General features: G+C 39.5%; 1 protein-coding gene across 2 annotated transcripts; it reads right to left on the bottom strand.

The window, feature by feature from the left end:
• Positions 1-624: 624 nt before the first annotated feature.
• Positions 625-10027, bottom strand: POU1F1 (POU class 1 homeobox 1). Of its 2 annotated transcripts, none has more exons than XM_072133209.1 (6): positions 9886-10027; positions 7805-7958; positions 5119-5336; positions 3662-3826; positions 1481-1541; positions 625-1043 (listed from the first exon to the last, which is right to left on the bottom strand). In XM_072133209.1, the coding sequence occupies exons 1-6, from the start codon at positions 10025-10027 to the stop codon at positions 830-832; spliced, it is 954 nt and encodes a 317-aa protein (XP_071989310.1). In that variant the 3' UTR covers positions 625-829. The 2 variants fall into 2 exon arrangements, with proteins under 2 accessions (XP_071989310.1, XP_071989312.1); XM_072133211.1 differs by having other exon boundaries at positions 7805-7877.
• Between the last annotated feature and the right edge of the window lie 7631 nt (positions 10028-17658).

Genomic DNA, 17658 nt, shown 5'->3' with positions numbered 1-17658 from the left:
TAAATAAATTATCATCATCTACAGGTCACACATGATACTAAACATTACATACATGAAGGATCTACAAAGCAGTGATAGAACCAGCTCATGGAATGGTGTTTAGGGTTATCATTGGGGTAGATATGGGGGTGCAGTTACACCTGGGCCATAATGTCTAAGGGGTAAAGACTCTTCTATCACCTAACAGCAGATAAATAATATAAATATCAGGTTATAGTTGTGTTTGGGGCATGAAATGTAAGAAATCAGCAGCCAGGAGCATCAGGCAGTGACGCTAAGGTCTATTTAACTAAGGACGATCCTAGAAATTAAATTCTAAGGGTCCCCATCGCACATTGTCCTAGAACATAATACATTGTGGGAACTGGTATTACATTGCTCCAGTCAGTGTTGGATTATAATATAGGCGGTTTGGGCGGCCGCCCGGGGCCCGAGGCTTCTAAGGGGCCCATGATAACCTGAACCAATCATTAAGTTTGATACTGTCCTGTAGAGATAATAAAGAGATGGACTTTCAGCCATGAAATCCTCATCCTTTCAATACATACATATACCAGGGTCATTCCAGGACCTTTTAAGGTCCTCCAAAGGTCCTCAAACTGCAGAACTAAAAGTGTACAAGTCAATGCCACTCAAAAGTTGATTGTTGTAATGGGCGACAATTTCTATACAGCCCGGGGCCCATGACCCTCGTCCCAATCACAACTGAGCTGTCCTGTTACAAGTCTGACATCAGGCTGGACATAGACCAATATCTGCTTAAAGGATGGATAGTCATAAGTTATTAGCGTTATATATAAAGTGCAGGAGGTGCTAGTGCTCTCTGGTGTCATCTGCATTCATGATGGTCTTTAGAGAAGTTGGTGAAAGTATTCTGGTGCAGGCTGGTCTTCACTCTCTTCTCCCTCTGTCGCCGATTACAGAACCAAACTCGGACGACCTCCTTCTCCAGGTTGAGGCTTTCGGCCATCCTCATGATCTCCTGGGATGAGGGTTTGCTCTGTTCTCCAAAGTGGGATTCCAGGGCTTCCTTTGCAGCTATGCTGTTTTATGGATGGAGTGAGAGATACAACAATGGGGTCACTGTGACTTACATTTGTGGGGACACAGTTTCTTGGGGGGGAATATTGGGAGTCGCTGCTATGTCAGGTTATTATGGGGGTAGGCAGTGCGGCTTATAATATTTAGAATCTGCAGCAGGACAAATATTGCTGGATGTTCTCACTGCAGACTCCAACTACAGCTGCCAATATCTACAGCCCAAAATACTAACCCAACAATAACTTGCATCCCTGGATATAGACAGCACAAGGAGAAAAAATTAGATTTCTCTTAGTCTGTTACTCTGGGTGGGAGATAGAAAACTTTCTATTAGCTCCAGCAGCCTCTGTTTCCCTCTCTGTGCCTTTGTTATTACTTTCACTTATTGAGACTAAAACATATTCCGCAGGCATTTAATTTCTATTCCTAAATTCCTTACCTTATTGTTGTTCTGCGCTTTCTCTTCCGTTCATTTCCTCCAATCTTCTCGTTATACAAGGCTGGAAGCGGAAAATAATATGTTACAATGTAATTCATTGTCTGATACAAAGCTAATTTGCATAAATCAACATGAATTTTCTAGTCTTGTGTTACAAAAAACATGTTAAAAAAACATTGTTGCTTATTAGCCCCTTATCTCCGCACCTGTTTTCCATGTTAATGCCCAGGTCATTTTTCAGCAATGCCTTCTATAAGCTTTCTTTGAGGTCTTTGTATGTTTTTTTTTGGACAAAATAAGTTTTTAATAGCACAATTTTGGGTTTCATATATCCTATCGGTGAACTTTAATTAACCCTTTCTTGAAAACCTTAAAAAAGGACGCATTTTTCCAAAAAATCTCCCCTCACTGTTTAACCTAAATAACATAAAACCTTATGGTTATGTTAAAAAATTACCTTCCTTTGCATAATAAAATAGTTTTGGGGAAACATTTTTTTTTTTTGCATTGCCAAAGGGTTATTTTTTTTTTTTAAAAGAACCATAGATTTTTTTTTGGACACATTTGGGGTTCATAAAGTTTTTAAATCGTAATTAATATATTTTTTTGTTTGATGGACGATTAAAAAATGTCAATTTGGCCATCCTGTTTTCGGTTATGTATTTAAAGTTTTGGGATAAATACTACAATCGTTTTATAGCCTGGGTTAGTTTTGGGTGTGAATGTATTAAATGTGTATGATTTCTTCTTTTTTTTCTTTTTTTTTATAAAGGGTAGGCGATTTTTGTGTGTTTTGGTGTTTTTAGACATTATTGTTTTTTTTAATTTTTTTTTACTTTATTTTATTTTTGCATTCTTTTATATTACTTTCAACTCTTCTATAATTACTTATATATAAATAATTATATAGTGCAGTGCATTATATCTTCCCTGACAGGTCTCCGGATAGTTAGGACAGGAAGTGCTGGGGTCCTTCACTGGACCCTGGGTTGCTGCGCAATACTACCTGCACCCCAAGAACAGTGCTGCGAGAGGTGGCTCACTCCCTTTGCAGTTCCTTAGACACTGTGGCTTAAACATCTGAGAATGGAGATTTTCCAACATCGTTGCTAACGCAGCCTGACACAAGCAAGGCACTAGGTCCTGCAAACCTCCTGTGATGTGTCAGCATAGAAAGGCTTTGTATCAGAAAACGGACCCTAAATGACCACCGTACAAAGTTAATGCAGTGGTCATAAAATGGTTAATTAATCAATTTTTTTAAAGGGTGGGGCATTGTATTTTTTATATTTATATTTTTTATATCTGGTATACGGAAAATATATGTTATTAAATTTTTCAGATATAATTTCATTCTAATTTAAAAAAGAGGGAACCTTTGTCTTTCAATTAATTTTTTGCCTCCAGATTCCTCATTTCATGCTGGGTTATGCTCGGCGTTACTTCTCTTTCTGGTAGAGTTATCCTCTGTGTGAAGCTGATGTCAGGTGAGTAGTAGTCTAATATTGGTGCTTAGCACCCACACCCTGAGTAGGAGTCTCCTAAAGTGACCTTCTTGGATATTAGGATTCAGGGTGTGGTCTCTAGCTGCGTTACCAGGTGATATGCTACTACCTATGGGCCAAAATTTTGGAAATGATATGCCTATGTTATTCATGTATTGATATAGTTTGTGTCCTATCATGTGTGGTGAGAGATTGAGGCTTTATGAGAAACCCTCTTCTATTGGCCAATTCTTTAGATCGTTCAGGAAGTGTGAGGAGCATTAGTTATAGAAGCTATAGCTTATCTGATGCTTGGGGAGGGGGGGGGGGGGTATTTTGTCTTGTTACCAGCTTAGTTAAATAGAAACATACGTGTTCATTAGTTATACTCTGATAGCGGAACTAGCATCGGCCTCCTGACATTAGGAAGGGACTAGGTCTTCAGTAACCCTACTTCAGCCTTGGTTATCTGGACCTCAGGCCGACCATTGTGGTTTCTTAATCAGAGTTCAAGTACACTTGAGGATTGTTGAAGTTCCTAAAAGCTTCTGCGATACCGACCTGAGCTCAACCCACCCAAGTACTGCTGCAGCACCCATCCTCCTGCCAACCACCACAACTGGCAGCGTCAACACTAAGTTATAAGGCCTACTTATATCCGGTCTATTATCAGACAGACGGATTGGATCTACTTTACCTCCGACTTGTTCTGCCTCATCCAGCCACTTAGACAGGATAGACTTTAGTTTACAGGCGTTCCTAAAACTCAGCTGCAGATTTTCAAAGCGGCAGATGGTTGTCTGGCTGAACTCGGAGCCGTGTACAGCAGCGAGGGCTTCTCCAACATTTGTCTGAGTGTAACCTGCTTGAGAGCAATGAACAGATTTATACGTCAGGAAGAAGAAAGAGCAGAACAACAGCTCCACATCTGTCCAGTGGTTGTGTGTAGAATTGCATTATAGGGCATCTACCACTAGGATAAAAGACTGTATACAAATGAGCCTGAGGGGCTCTAGGCTCCATTAACACCTATGGAGCCTGGGGCCCCTCATTCTCATTTGTAAACAGTCCTTCATCCTGGTATTAGATGCCTTTTAAGTTCAGTGGATCTGCAACACCAGATACAGCCTATTTGCTGGGATAGAGTTGTTTAGGAAAGAAATTTATGTCTTTCTTATTCTGCAAAATCTCTTTATTTTAATTATTCTGGAAAGCCTTGATGTTTCAGAAGATGATATTCTGAGACATCTATTAATCTTCTAAGCCGGAGGAAAGAGAGGCGAGGAGAATTGATACTTTTAGTCTCCACTACTTAGAGCAGTGATGGCAAACCTGTCAGCGACCGAGTGCCCAAACTGCAACCCAAACCTCCTTTATTTATCACGAGGTGCCAACCAAAAATGAAAGCAGTAGGTTATTGCTCCCTGTTTTTCAACAACTTTCAATCATATTGGCCTCCTGAGGACAGCAACACAGTAGTAAGATGGAAAATTTCCATCACTTTAGCTTCTTTCCAGTGTCCCTCTGTACACAGAGAATCGTAGGGGCAGCAGGAGGTCCTCCAAAGATAATTTGGCCCTGTCTACTCATTCTCCCTCTTCCTACAGTTCTAAGTAGAGAAGGAAGTATCAAAATATGTCTGAAAGGAGCATCTTTTAAGTGGCTTGCAACTGCAGGAAGATTCTTTGAGTTCTGTCTGGTGTGCTGGGGCGATGACCCGGGTGCCCACAGAAAGGGTTCTGAGTGCCGCCTCTGGCACCCGTGCCATAGGTTCGCCACCGCTGACTTAGAGTGTTGGACTGGGGTTTCTTTGACTCACCAGATAAACTTATTCTAGGGGCCACCTTCATCATACCCAACAAAATGGAGATAAGTAGCCTCCAAATTAGGTTGTTTTTACTTTGTTTTTTGTGTTATTCAGAATTAGGATAGAGTCTGGACCCACCGGGGGATCCTCTGAAAGTCTGGTGGTCCAATCCGACACTAACTACATAAACACAGTCATATCCAACAACTACAATGCTTCCCATTCTTTAGTAGGTAATTGTTCCCCTGATCCGGCCTCCATGGGGAAACATACCAGGACCATGCACCTGACAGTACAAGGCCTTAACATGATCATTATTTGCTTTCACGCCATTTAGAGATCCATACCCAGCTTAATCCGCCTCACTTTGAATTCATTGGCAAACTTTTCCAGTTCTCTGATTTCTGGGGAGTCAATATCTATGGGTTCCTCAATGACTTTGCTTTTTCTTCTGAATTCTTGCTTGAAATCTGTGGTTGTAACATCTTCCAGTAGAGTTTGATGCATGGGGGCAAAACCATGGCCGAGTGTGCAGGAGCTGGCACTCATTAAGCAGGGAGGTAAGCTGGCAGTATGGACTCCTATGGGATCAAGAGAAAGACGGAGTGTTCATGACTTGTTGCATTAGTAAAACACATTGATATTCCATGTATAAGGAGATGTAGCCGTCACGGAGCTATTCATTTGGTCAGAGGGGGGTGGGGAATGATTATGGAAATTTCTTACTTAGTTTACTATGTAGTTACCAATAGAAGTGAAATAAATATACAGAAATAGTTTAGCAGTAAACTATGCAACTTCCAGGTCATCCTATTTCTATTAATATATTATTTCTTTCTAATTGCAGCATATGGGTGGCTATTCTTATCAAAGCCATAAAAACCCAAAATGAGAATATGTCTTTTAACCATTTAAAGGTAGATTGTCAGAAGTCTTGACTGTATAAACCAAAAAAAAATTTTTTATACACCCTGGTACTTAGTATTTACTAAGGGTCGCGCTGCTCACTTTTATTGGACTGCGCGCCTTTTTCGGGGATTACAAGGCTTGGACAGGAGGGGTCTGCGCTGGGATTGTGGCGCACGTGATCAGTTTTTGGCGCAGCTGTGCTGAGTTCCATGCGACACAAATTGGGGGGGGGGGGCGTACCTCTGGACAGTCCGACTGATTCGGACTGAGCGCGGGATTTAACTTTCAAATTGTGTCGCAAATCCTAGCACTTACATGCACCACTTAAAAGACGGTGAACTCTGTTGGACCTGAGGGGGGAAGATACACAAGCAGCATATCGGGTGCACGATCTTAATGAATGCACGATCGTTGGCCAATGCACTTTCAGTGAACTCCAGCAGACGGGTAAGTAAATGTGCCCCAATGTGTTGAATTTGAAAGTGCCCCAATGAGTTTCACATGCAGTATTATGGGCTCTCTACACTGGCATCATGGCTTTCACTGTGTTACCAAGTATAAAAGTTTTGATAAAACTGCATAAATGAATAGTACAGAACAGTCCCTGGACAATCTAATCCTCTCAGAGAACTGAATCATCAATGTAAATATTCTGTAGATATGGAAAGAGTTAATAAGTAGTCTCCTTATCTCTCTGAATTGGATGGAGCTCTGAATGCTTTCAGATACACCGCTCACTACTGGAGAAATAACCAAATAAAGGCCAGAGAAAAGGAAATATATTACATTTACTATTATCATCTGCTGTTTTCATTGCTGAAATAATAAAAAATGCTTACTCTATAAACTAGTGATTTATTTATAGGTGCTTTGGTAGTCGTGACTATAGCCCAGTGCACCAAGAAGTTAATTTGCAGAAAGATAAAAAGTTACTTTACTCCTAAATGACGGATTGCTAGGTAATAAGAAAGGTAGGTGTATACAGCTTTAAAAGCGACCTATGCAATGTTTTGGTTTATGAGATCTGGTAGGCCCCCTATAATAATTTGTGAGCGTCATACAGGAATACAAACATGTAAATAAATAAAAAAAATCTAATGACTGTTTTTATGTAATTTTTGACTCATAGACACTGTATAAATTACCTTGTAGAGTACCAACTCCATTCACAACATTGGAAAGAGGCATACTGCAAGTCTGCAAAATGCGTGTTTGGGAAATACTTGCTGAAAGCATTTCTGGGGAAGTGGGTTTTATTCCTAGGAAGAAAAATAGTAGGTTAAAACTTACTTGAATGCTAAATTTAGCTTCCTGCTATTGACGCTTACTTCTGCTCCTTAGCTGTATTATGTGAGCAATGCTCTATTTCTCACAAGGAGAAATAAATGAAGAAAGTGATTTCCACACATTAGACACTGGGGGAGATTTATCATCAAGTGTCTGAGGGTAAAACTGTTGCAGTTGCCCATGTAAACCAATCAGAGCTCAGCTTTTATTTTCTAAACAGCTGTGGGAAAATGAAAGCTGAGCTCTGATTGGTTGCCATGGACAACTAGAACAGTTCCGCTCTAAGAGACTTATGATAAATCTCCCCAACTGTGTCAGTTGTAGAGACCAATTGCTAGTCACATGACACAGCTGAGGTCGAGAAGGGATCGGATAACTCACATATACAGCCAGTAGGAATTGTTCTGGGAACCAGTGGTTGAATAATCACTAAAAAGTTTTGAACAACCCCTTTAAGCCCTATTAAATGTGTATGGAGGCCTCGTAGTATTCCTCCAATGGCAGGTCTCAGGATAGACAAGGATTGAGTGGTGGGATTTCAACATGACTTATCCTTTTTTTCTTGGGAAAAAAACGACCTACGTAAGATATATTGTTTTCCATCTCTCTCAGTCTGTGACACATGCCACAAACCATTGGAGTTAAGTTAGATACTGTAGTGGTTGTTGTGTACTAACAGCTATCCAATTTGTCTGGTCATCACAAGACTTCAGTTGGCTCTCATTAACACAACCATGACCAAGGTCATGGATTTGTGAGTCAAACTAAACTCAATAGCCTGAAGCATGTTAAGAAAATTCATTAATAAAATAAGCTCTCTACAGAAAGTGGGAGCACTTACCTGTCATCACTCCATAGGTAGACTGTTGGTTTCCATAGTGACATGATGGATTTGGGTAGTGAAGGCCTGCTGGTATATTGTCCACGTTAGGCACAGAGAAGTGTATAAGAGATAATTTAGGAATTTGGACCAAAGATAAAACAGACGGGACTGGTAAGAAAATGTAGTCAAGAATATTCATTGTATTCATATCATTTTACAACAATTCATTATCCTGTATGATCAATGTACAATGCTAACATAAACTCTTAAAGGACCAACTATGTACAACTAGGGAGAGTTTTTTTTCTTACATTGATATAAAATAATAATACTTACCTTTCTTTCTTGGAGCAATGACTTCCAGTAATAAAATTTTGGGGCACCGGCACTTTAAGTAGGTCAGGATATGCAGATATATAACTGTCTACCATATTGGTGAGAAATTTTATGGAATTAGTTACAGTGGTCCAGTGGGAAAAACTTTTGCAAATGGGGATTTATCTGTGAACTGAATATATCCCCATCCAATTACTTTTTATGGGACCTTGTGTACAACTTGCAGGGTGACCAATCCTGGAAGTCCTATCCCGTATTGGGACACTTTCAAAGACTTCTGGTCCCACATTCTGCCCATTGTGAGGGTCTAACTAGTCAGAAACCCAATCATCATATAAGGACATAAAGAGAAACTCAATTTTACGACTTTTATACAGATATGTCTTAACTTAAAGTTATACAGGCAGTCCCCTACTTAAGGACACCCGACTTAAAGACGACCCCTAGTTAGAGAAGGATCCCTCTGCCCACTGTGACCTCTGGTGAAGCTCTCTGGATGTTACTTTAGTCCCAGACTGCAATGATCAGATGTAAGGTGTCTGTAATGAAGCTTTATTGCTAATCCTTGGTCTAATTACAGCAAAATATTTTGAAACTCCAATTGTTACTGGGGCAAAAAAAAAATTTTGTCTGGATCTACAATTATAAAATATACAATTTTGACTTACATACAAATTCAGCTTGAGAACAAACCTATATAAACTATCTTGTATGTAACTGGGGGACTGCCTGTACACTTATATTATATTTGCTCTGCTCTCAGCTTTATACACAACAAGGCACATGTTCCAATTATCTGTCATTGACAACCTTGAGGTTCCCTAAAGAGCAGGCATATTAGATGTTGATAAGGTTTAGAATTAGAAAAGCTTAAATCGTGGAAAATACTAATTTTTTTAAAACCTGGTAGTCATAGAAAATCCCAATACAATACCACATAAAAATTAATTGGAACATTAAAAAGAATTAAAAACAATTTTAAGAATTGAATCTCTTTAATTTTCTTCAAAATAAATTATAAAATGAAATGTAACACAAAGCAAATAAATACCGATAAGTTGTAACTCTATGGTTATGTATTATCTCCCTATTGTAGATTGTGTTACCATATAAAAAAAAAATCTACTCCTAAAACATTAATAATAATTGACTTTCTTAATAACTTTATTCCTTAAAAAGGTGTATAAATGACATCACATACATTGTCAAAACAGTTGAGACATTATTAGCAACTTAACATTAGGAAATAATCAATTTTAAGTACAATTTACTCATATTTTTATAAATAAAATAATCACTATCCACCATATTATTACCACATTTACATATGTGATCAATGAGAAGGGATGACATTGATCATAAAAATTCTAATTACAAGTTTTCTTTTAAGTTTTTGAAATGTAAATGAGAAAAATTTGCATTATAAAATTGCTTGATAACATTATTTACTTCTATATATTTTTGCTGCAGTATATAGACTTTGATGGAGTATATCAGTCTCATAATAATTGCTACAATGAATGCACTAATTTAGGACAGATTTGTACAATATTATAAATTACAATTTCCAATTACATTAATTTCCTATTTACAGATCAAGCTGAATGTACGCCGCAGAGGTCAAGTGGTGATCTATCGTCTAAGACATACTCTGACCTAGATACATACTGAATGCATAGACTGATTTTTAAGTATTAAAGTATAAGAAATTTAAGAAAAAATCTGAAATAAAAACAAAAAAACACAAATTTGGAAATACCTGTGGAGACCACGTTAGTCGTGTGATTGGTGACAGGCAGATACTCTGCGGTGCCGTGATGCATCCTAAGGGGGAAAGTGGCTGAGGAATCAGAATTTATAGGAACAAATGTATCAGCTGTCACAAAAGCTTGGAAACTCATCCCCCCTGACAATAGGAACAAAATGAGAGATGAATTTGAAAAAGTTTTCTCCAAGTCTTTTGTGAATCTAAAATGAATCTTTCAAAAAAAAAAAGTTTTCTTTAGACTTGCATGTATGCATTAAGGGACTGGCTGGGGAGCGACCGGCGTGTGCAGGTATTTATACTCTTAGGAAATCCCTGTATCCATGTTAATGATTTCTTCCCAGGAGATTGCTACATAAACGCATCAACCGTCCTTCCCACCTCATATAACAATACCCGGCCAATTGGTCTGACAAAACAGAAACCTGAGACGCTCTATTCATTGACAGGACTCAGCACTGGACAATATAGGTGAATGGGGGCAGACATCACAGTCTAAGATGTTCCTATATGCTTAGGTATAAATTATAATATATATTTTTTAAAAAGTTATATTAGGGAACCGAAAAAGGAAACTTGTGTCTGCTACCAGGCCACTAGGCGAGCTACTGCTCTTTATTAATAAAAAGGGAATTTTTTTTACTATTGAGTATATAAAGCATACAATACAGTATACAGGCGGTCCCCCACTTAAGAACACTCGACTTGCATGCGACCCATAGTTACAAACGCACCTCTAGATATTGGTAATATATTGTACTTTAGTCCTAGGCTACAATAAACAGCTGTAACAGTTATCACATGTGTCTGTAATGAACCTTTTTTATTGTTACTCCTAGTTCTTATGACAACCCAACATTTTTAAAATCCAATTGTAACACAGATCAAAAAAGTTCTGGCTGGGTTTACAATGATAAAATATACAGTTCCGACTTACATACAAACTCAACTTAAGAACAAACCTACAGACCATATCTTGTATGTAACCCGCGGACTGCCTGTATAATAATAATAATTCCTTTATTTATATAGCGCACACAGATTACACAGCGCTGCACAGAGCTTACCAAATCAGTCCCAATGGGGCTCACAATCTAATCAGCCTACCAGTATGTTTTGAAGTGTGGGAGGAAACTGGAGGACCCAGAGGAAACCCACACAAACACGGAGAGAACATATAAACTCTTTGCAGATGTTGACTTGGTCCCCAGCACTGCAAGGCTGTAATGCTAACCATTAAGCTGCCCGTATATATAAATAATATTCATTTTTAAGGCCCTGACAACAGTGCAATTTGTTTTTAATTTTGTGTTTAAAGGAAATCTACCACCAGGATGAAGAAATATAAACCAAGCACACCGACATGCTGGTGCTTGCCCCGTTTGGCAGAATCCACTCTTCTTTTAGCTTCTTATACCATTGTTTTTATGTAAATACATAAAAATAGGGGAACTATTGACAGATATGGAGCTTGGAGCTCTTCAAACTCATTCGGATAATTTGTTAAGTCTTTTTTTTTTATTTCAAGAAAAAGGGATTGGGTGCTAAAATAAGAGCAGACCCTGCTAGAGGGGGCTTACACCAGTATGTCCTGAAAAAACAGAATTATTATTATTACTATTATTTTCATATATATATATATATTTTTTTTTTCCTTTTGAATTTTGTATTTTTACATTTTGGCAGGACTTGACATAGAATACCCCAGCAGTGCAGCCAGTAAACAGATTTATCAGTAGGCCGAATCCGATTGATAGATCCAGCTTGGTGGTGGTGAGGGGGGGGGGTGGCTTTCATGCAATGATGCATGATGCGCCAGTGTATAAAAATCCCCCCTTTGTGCCATAGTTTTTGGCTGACAGTGACTTTTTACTCACCAACCCTATATTCTACTACTTGTATTTACACTATGGTACATATACACAACTACAGTATAATCTGAGCCACAGCAGCAGTACAATTCCGGTAAGTAAAGTTCTACAACAAGAACCGCATGGCAATAGCAATAATACAATCCATTCTATTCATTCTGATTCCATCCAGAGGATTCTTATTACTGCTGAACATGTAAAAGATGGGTTTTTCGGCAGTAAATAAGGTTAGGATGCTGATTAAGCTGAAGTGTGGACGAGGCTGGAAGAAGAGGGGTCTGGTCAGTGCAATACAGATAAGCAGGCGCACAGAGCCAATTAGGGGGCTGAAAAGAAGACACTTTCCCATGCCGCAACACAATGTGCCCGGTTTTAGGAAACATATAGATGGCTTATTAGGTCTTGCTGCTGATGTCTGCTTCGCTGACTTTTCAATGCAACCAAGAATAATTACATTACATGTGACAATAGCCTAAAGCCAGATTTTGAGAAAACCAACATATTAAGGTAAAGCACAAATACAGTTAGAATTGGTTTACAGAAGCACCTGCCCACGCTCTGCCCCTGCTGTCTGTGCTAATGGACAAAATGTATACATATATATATACTGCATATAGATAGATAATACAGCTTATGGTACTATATTCACTATAGGTAAACATCTATTAATGTATTCCCATCAATACTAATTATATAGAAAGGAACATTTTTGAGCCCCCAATGTATTGTGTTCTTCATCTTGGCTTTATACTACTCACCACCAGAAGAAAAGTGTCCCCTTTAATAGATGTATAGATTAGTATTAGTGCACAGTGTACGATGTCTGCATATAAGGGTAAACTATACTGGGAGGATTGTAGTGTATAATTTATACAGGGTGCAGGGCCATGTTTTTGGTAAATTATTCCCCCACGTAATACAGGCGGTCCCCTACTTAAGGACACCCAACTTACAGATGACCCTTAGTTACAGACGGACCCCTCTGCCCACTGTGACCTCTGGTGAAGCTCTCTGGATGTTACTATAGTCCCAGACTGCAATGATCAGCTGTAAGGTGTCTGTAATGAAGCTTTATTCATAATCCTTGGTCGCAAAAAAAATTTTGAAACTCCAATTGTCACTGAGGTAAAAAAATTGTCTAGAACTACACTTATAAAATATAGAGTTTCGACTTATATACAAATTCAACTTAAGAACAAACCTATGGACCCTATTTTGTGCGTAACCCGGGGACTGCCTGTATTCCCTGTATTTAAGAAAAGTTGTAATCAATGCCTACAGAGGTTATCTGGGACTGACAGGGGAAAAGATGCTCTATAATTACTCCTAATATGCAGAATACAAGGATTTACAAGAAAAGACAAGTAAGGGTAGGTGGACACAACAGTAGAAAAGTGGAGCATTTCATAGTCAGAATCGTTTTTACAGATCATTCACAGACTAAAGGTTATAAGAATTTGTAAAATACGGATGACAGACTGATAAAAAAGAGCCACGAAGAACATAACTTAATATCCGTTTTTCACAGCAATTTGCATAATCGTTTTTTTTTTAACATTCATGTGCAGGTAAACCAAAAATGTGTCCAAAACTGATATGTTATGGACCAAATCCCAGGCACAGCAACGTTCAGGTCTGTCCAGACCATTGCAGCTTTGGGTCCCCCGAATCCACAGAAGTCGGACTCTCTCGGAAAATCCGGTTAAAACTTGCTGAACAGTCCATAAACCAGCTTTTCAAACCCAACGACAACACATCGGTGCCAGTACCACCCAGTGAGCAGGTTTACAAGAGGTCCAAGGTGGAAGGGGGACCTGAGTGAAGTTGGCCCCCCCACCTTGTTCAAATCAAACAAAATTGGTGTCAAACATTTGTGCTACGTTTGTGCTGGTTTGTGCAGCAGAAATTTTAGTTTGTGCCGCTATCATTTTTAAGATTTTAATGAAAGTTTCCAGAGGTCATCAGAGGTCAACCAGCCCCCCCACATTGCCCAAATCAAACAAAACCCGTGCCGAACAATTCTGCTACGTTTGTGCTGGTTTGTGCTGCGCAAAATTTTGTTTGTGCTGCTTTTGTTTTGAATATATGAACAAAAAATTAAAGTTCAAAAGTTCAAGCAGCCCCCCCACATTAACCGAATCAAATTAATTTTTTGTTCATATATTCAAAACAAAAGCAGCACAAACAAAAATTTGCACAGCACAAACCAGCACAAACGTAGCAGAATTGTTCGGCACCAGTTTTGTTTGATTTGGGCAATGTGGGGGGGCTGGTTGACCTCTGATGACCTCTGGAAACTTTCATTAAAATCCGAAAATGATGGTGGCACAAACAAAAATTTCTGCTGCACAAACCAGCACAAACGTAGCACAAACGTTTGACACCAATTTTGTTTGATTTGAACAAGGTGGGGGGGCCAACTTCACTCAGGTGGAAGGGGGTGCTGCAGCCTGACTCAGATCAGCTCAGGAAGACCCAGACTGACTCAATTCACAGGATTACAATGCAGACTGGGGGATCATTTTATAATTCACCGGAGCCATCAACTGAGTTCAATATCATCACGCAGAGCACCTCACTACAGGAAATGTGGTAGGACCTTAAGTATTAGGGCCCAGATGTGCCTGGCAGGTTCCCTTTAAAAAGGAAATTCACCCCTAAAACCTATATATTTTTTAAAGCCAACAACCTGGTGATTACATTTGTCTTGATTAACAGTTTACAGCCTTTACCATCCAGATGCAACTTTGTGACAAACACAAATTAAAGAAAAAATGGATGAAGAAAAACATTTCCGCATAAACCTCACATCAAAATGAGATTTATAACCAAATAGGGATGTAAAAGTAAGAAGTCAAGGTGATGAGAATAGCCAAGCAATATTTGGTTGTAATTCACAAATGTGTTAAAAAATATGTAGCACACAAAGTAAACAGCTCCTTTCCTGTCAAAATAAATTTCTTCCAGAAAACACAGCCTACCATGTGTACAAAAAAGTTTTAATCAATACAAACAACGACCTTTGTGCAAACCGTGACAAAATGCTAAATTTACATAAAAATTCCACTTAAATATGTACAAATCCAGACTATTTCTATAAACTAAAACTCCTAAAAACAGTGGGGCTTATTTACTAAGGGTCCGCAGCTGCCACTTTAGTCAGATTTTCCAACATTTTCGGGGACTGCACGGCTGTGATAGGTATTTAGTAGGGGATTGTGTCGCACGAGACCGATTGTGTCGCAATCGCGTTGGTTTTCATTCGACACAAATCAGGGGTGAGCCGTCGGACGATCCGGGTGATTCGGACTGAGTGCGGGATTTAAAGGAAACCTACCACTTGTAGTGGCAGGTTTCCGATGGCAATACCGAGCACCAGCTCAGGGTGAGCTGGTGCCGGAGCTTATTTTAGTTAGTGTTTTAAACCGCGGTATCGCGGTTTAAAACACTTTTTAAACTTTATAGCCGGCGCAGGCAAGTACGCGCTCGGCGCTTACCGTGCGCGCGGCTACATAGGAAGTGAATGAGAGCCGCGCGCATGGTAAGCGCCGAGCGCGTACCTCCATGCGCTGGCTATAAAGTTTAAAAAGTGTTTTAAACCGCGTTACCGCGGTTTAAAACACTAACTAAAATAAGCTCCGGCACCAGCTCACCCTGAGCTGGTGCTCGGTATTGCCATCGGAAACCTGCCACTACAAGTGGTAGGTTTCCTTTAACTCTCAAATTGTGTCGCAATCCAATGCACTTACATGCAAGAGGAAGAAGAAGGTGAACTCCGTCGGACCTGAGCGGGGAAGAGACACATGCAGGATATCGGGCGCACAATCTTAGTGAATTGCGGCACAGTGCATTATCGTTAGACAATGCACTTTCGGTGAACAACTTCAGACGCATAAGTAAATGTGCCCCAGTAATTTTGGGGAGTTCATTCATACCCCACATGTATATATTCACCAAAATATGCAGAAAAGGGAAAATTTAATCTGCGGTGTGTCAACCTATTTTTGCAGAATCTTGCAGAGTTTTGAAAAATACATTATTTTACACTTGCTTACACAACTGTAACCCAAATAAAAAACTACGGCCCAGATTTATTAAGAATAGTGAAAAACTGCACTATGTGCAGTTTGCCTGTGGAGTGTGTAGAGGGCTCCAGATACATGAAATGTGTCACACGTTCTTCATGAATTTGGCGCTCCCTGCACTGCAGCGGCAGAATGTACCAATTCTTTTTTGGTGCACCCTTAACATGAGGCGTGCAACACACTTCTGTTGAATAATCTGTGATACATGTGGTACATGGTCTGACTGTGACCCAGAACACCCCTTATGTGCAGAATTTTGTGTCAGTTATAGTGCAGCCATGACACATTTATGTCTCGGACACTTTATAAATACCTGTGCAAGCAGTTTGCACTAAAAAAATGTGTAAAGTCAGACAGAAAACTGCTGCAGGGGCTTTAGTACTTCTGGTCCTATATATCCAATATATAGTTATTGAGATGACAAAGGTCACTTTTAGATGGGTGCTATATGGGCACCATTGTATTAGCAGAGTAATAACTGAACTCTGAATTCTGAATAAGAATTTGAGTAAGGACATAGGTATAAATAATAGAGGCAATAATGGTGTGAAATAAAAACTTAATTCGGGAATTTGTGCTTTTGTGTTTCATGCAACTTTTTGAAAACATTCTGGGTGGCAGTGTTATTATGTAGCTACATTAGTTGAAGATGATGAAATGTTCATTCTCTCCTTCTATTATGTAAAAAAAACATTCACTATATGACACATGTGCTCTCAGATTGATCTGGGTAAAAGAGGCTTAATAACATATAATAATATATAAAATTGCACTTGAATCTCCCACTTTCAATGTGAATATCTTGGGATCCCTGCCACCTAGAAACACCAGCTAAAAGAAGTTGTAATGTAGCTTTTGTGCCACTGTAAACATGGCTCCGACGGACAGCGGTGTGCCGGGCGAGGTAAGTACTAGTTCATTTTTTATACATCCCACCCCCGGCCACTTGGTTTATTTTAGTTAGTCTCGGACAACTCTTTTAATCCATTAAAATCTTGCAGCAAAATTATATGGAGATGCAGCATTAAAGCTGCATGGAGAAGACTCAGAAGCCAAGGTCTCTCCCTGCAAGGCAGGTGATTGCTGTATGATACTACAGACACCCACCGCTAACACCCACAATCAGTACTGGCACCATTTGTTGGGTTTATCCTTTTATGTGTAAACTATTGCCCCATGATTTCATGGAGTACAACCATTCCCCTTGTCACAAGCATCAATGGCTATAAGTCTCTACACACCTGCAATGCAGCTTTGTTCATAAATTTGCAATAGGATTGTGCTTTGTGATGACCACTCCAAAACATTGACTTTGTTATCCTTAAGCCACTTTGTAACCAGTTTGACAGTAGCTTCCTGGCTGATGTCTTGAGATGTTACTTCAGTATTGACACATAGGGGCACATTTACTTACCTGATCCTGCATGATCCCCACTGTGCATTGTCCGATGAGAATGAACTTTGTCGCGATTCACAAGGATTGTGCGCCCGATTTCCTGCATCTGACGTGTCCCCGCTCAGGTCCACCGGAGTTCACCTTCTTGTTCCCGGTGTATGTAAGTGCTTTGTCTTGCGACACAATTTTAAAATTAAATCCCATGATTAGTTCGAATCTGTCGGATTGTCCAACAGCCCCCACTGTTACATGAAAGTCGGCGCAATTGTAACAAAATCCAATCACGTGCGACCCAATCTCCTTCTAAGTACCTGTCCCAGTGGCGCAGATCCCGAAATTTTTTAAAAGCCAATGAAAGTGCGATCCGCAGGACCCTTAGTAAATAAGCCCTATGATGTTCTTCACTCATGATGCA

The sequence above is a fragment of the Engystomops pustulosus genome, chromosome 2 (genome assembly GCF_040894005.1).
Source record: "Engystomops pustulosus chromosome 2, aEngPut4.maternal, whole genome shotgun sequence".
In the NCBI taxonomy this organism is placed as follows: Eukaryota; Metazoa; Chordata; class Amphibia; order Anura; family Leptodactylidae; genus Engystomops; species Engystomops pustulosus.
The sequence above is the reverse complement of the archived record's forward strand: the minus strand, read 5'-3'. Positions and strand labels throughout refer to the sequence as shown.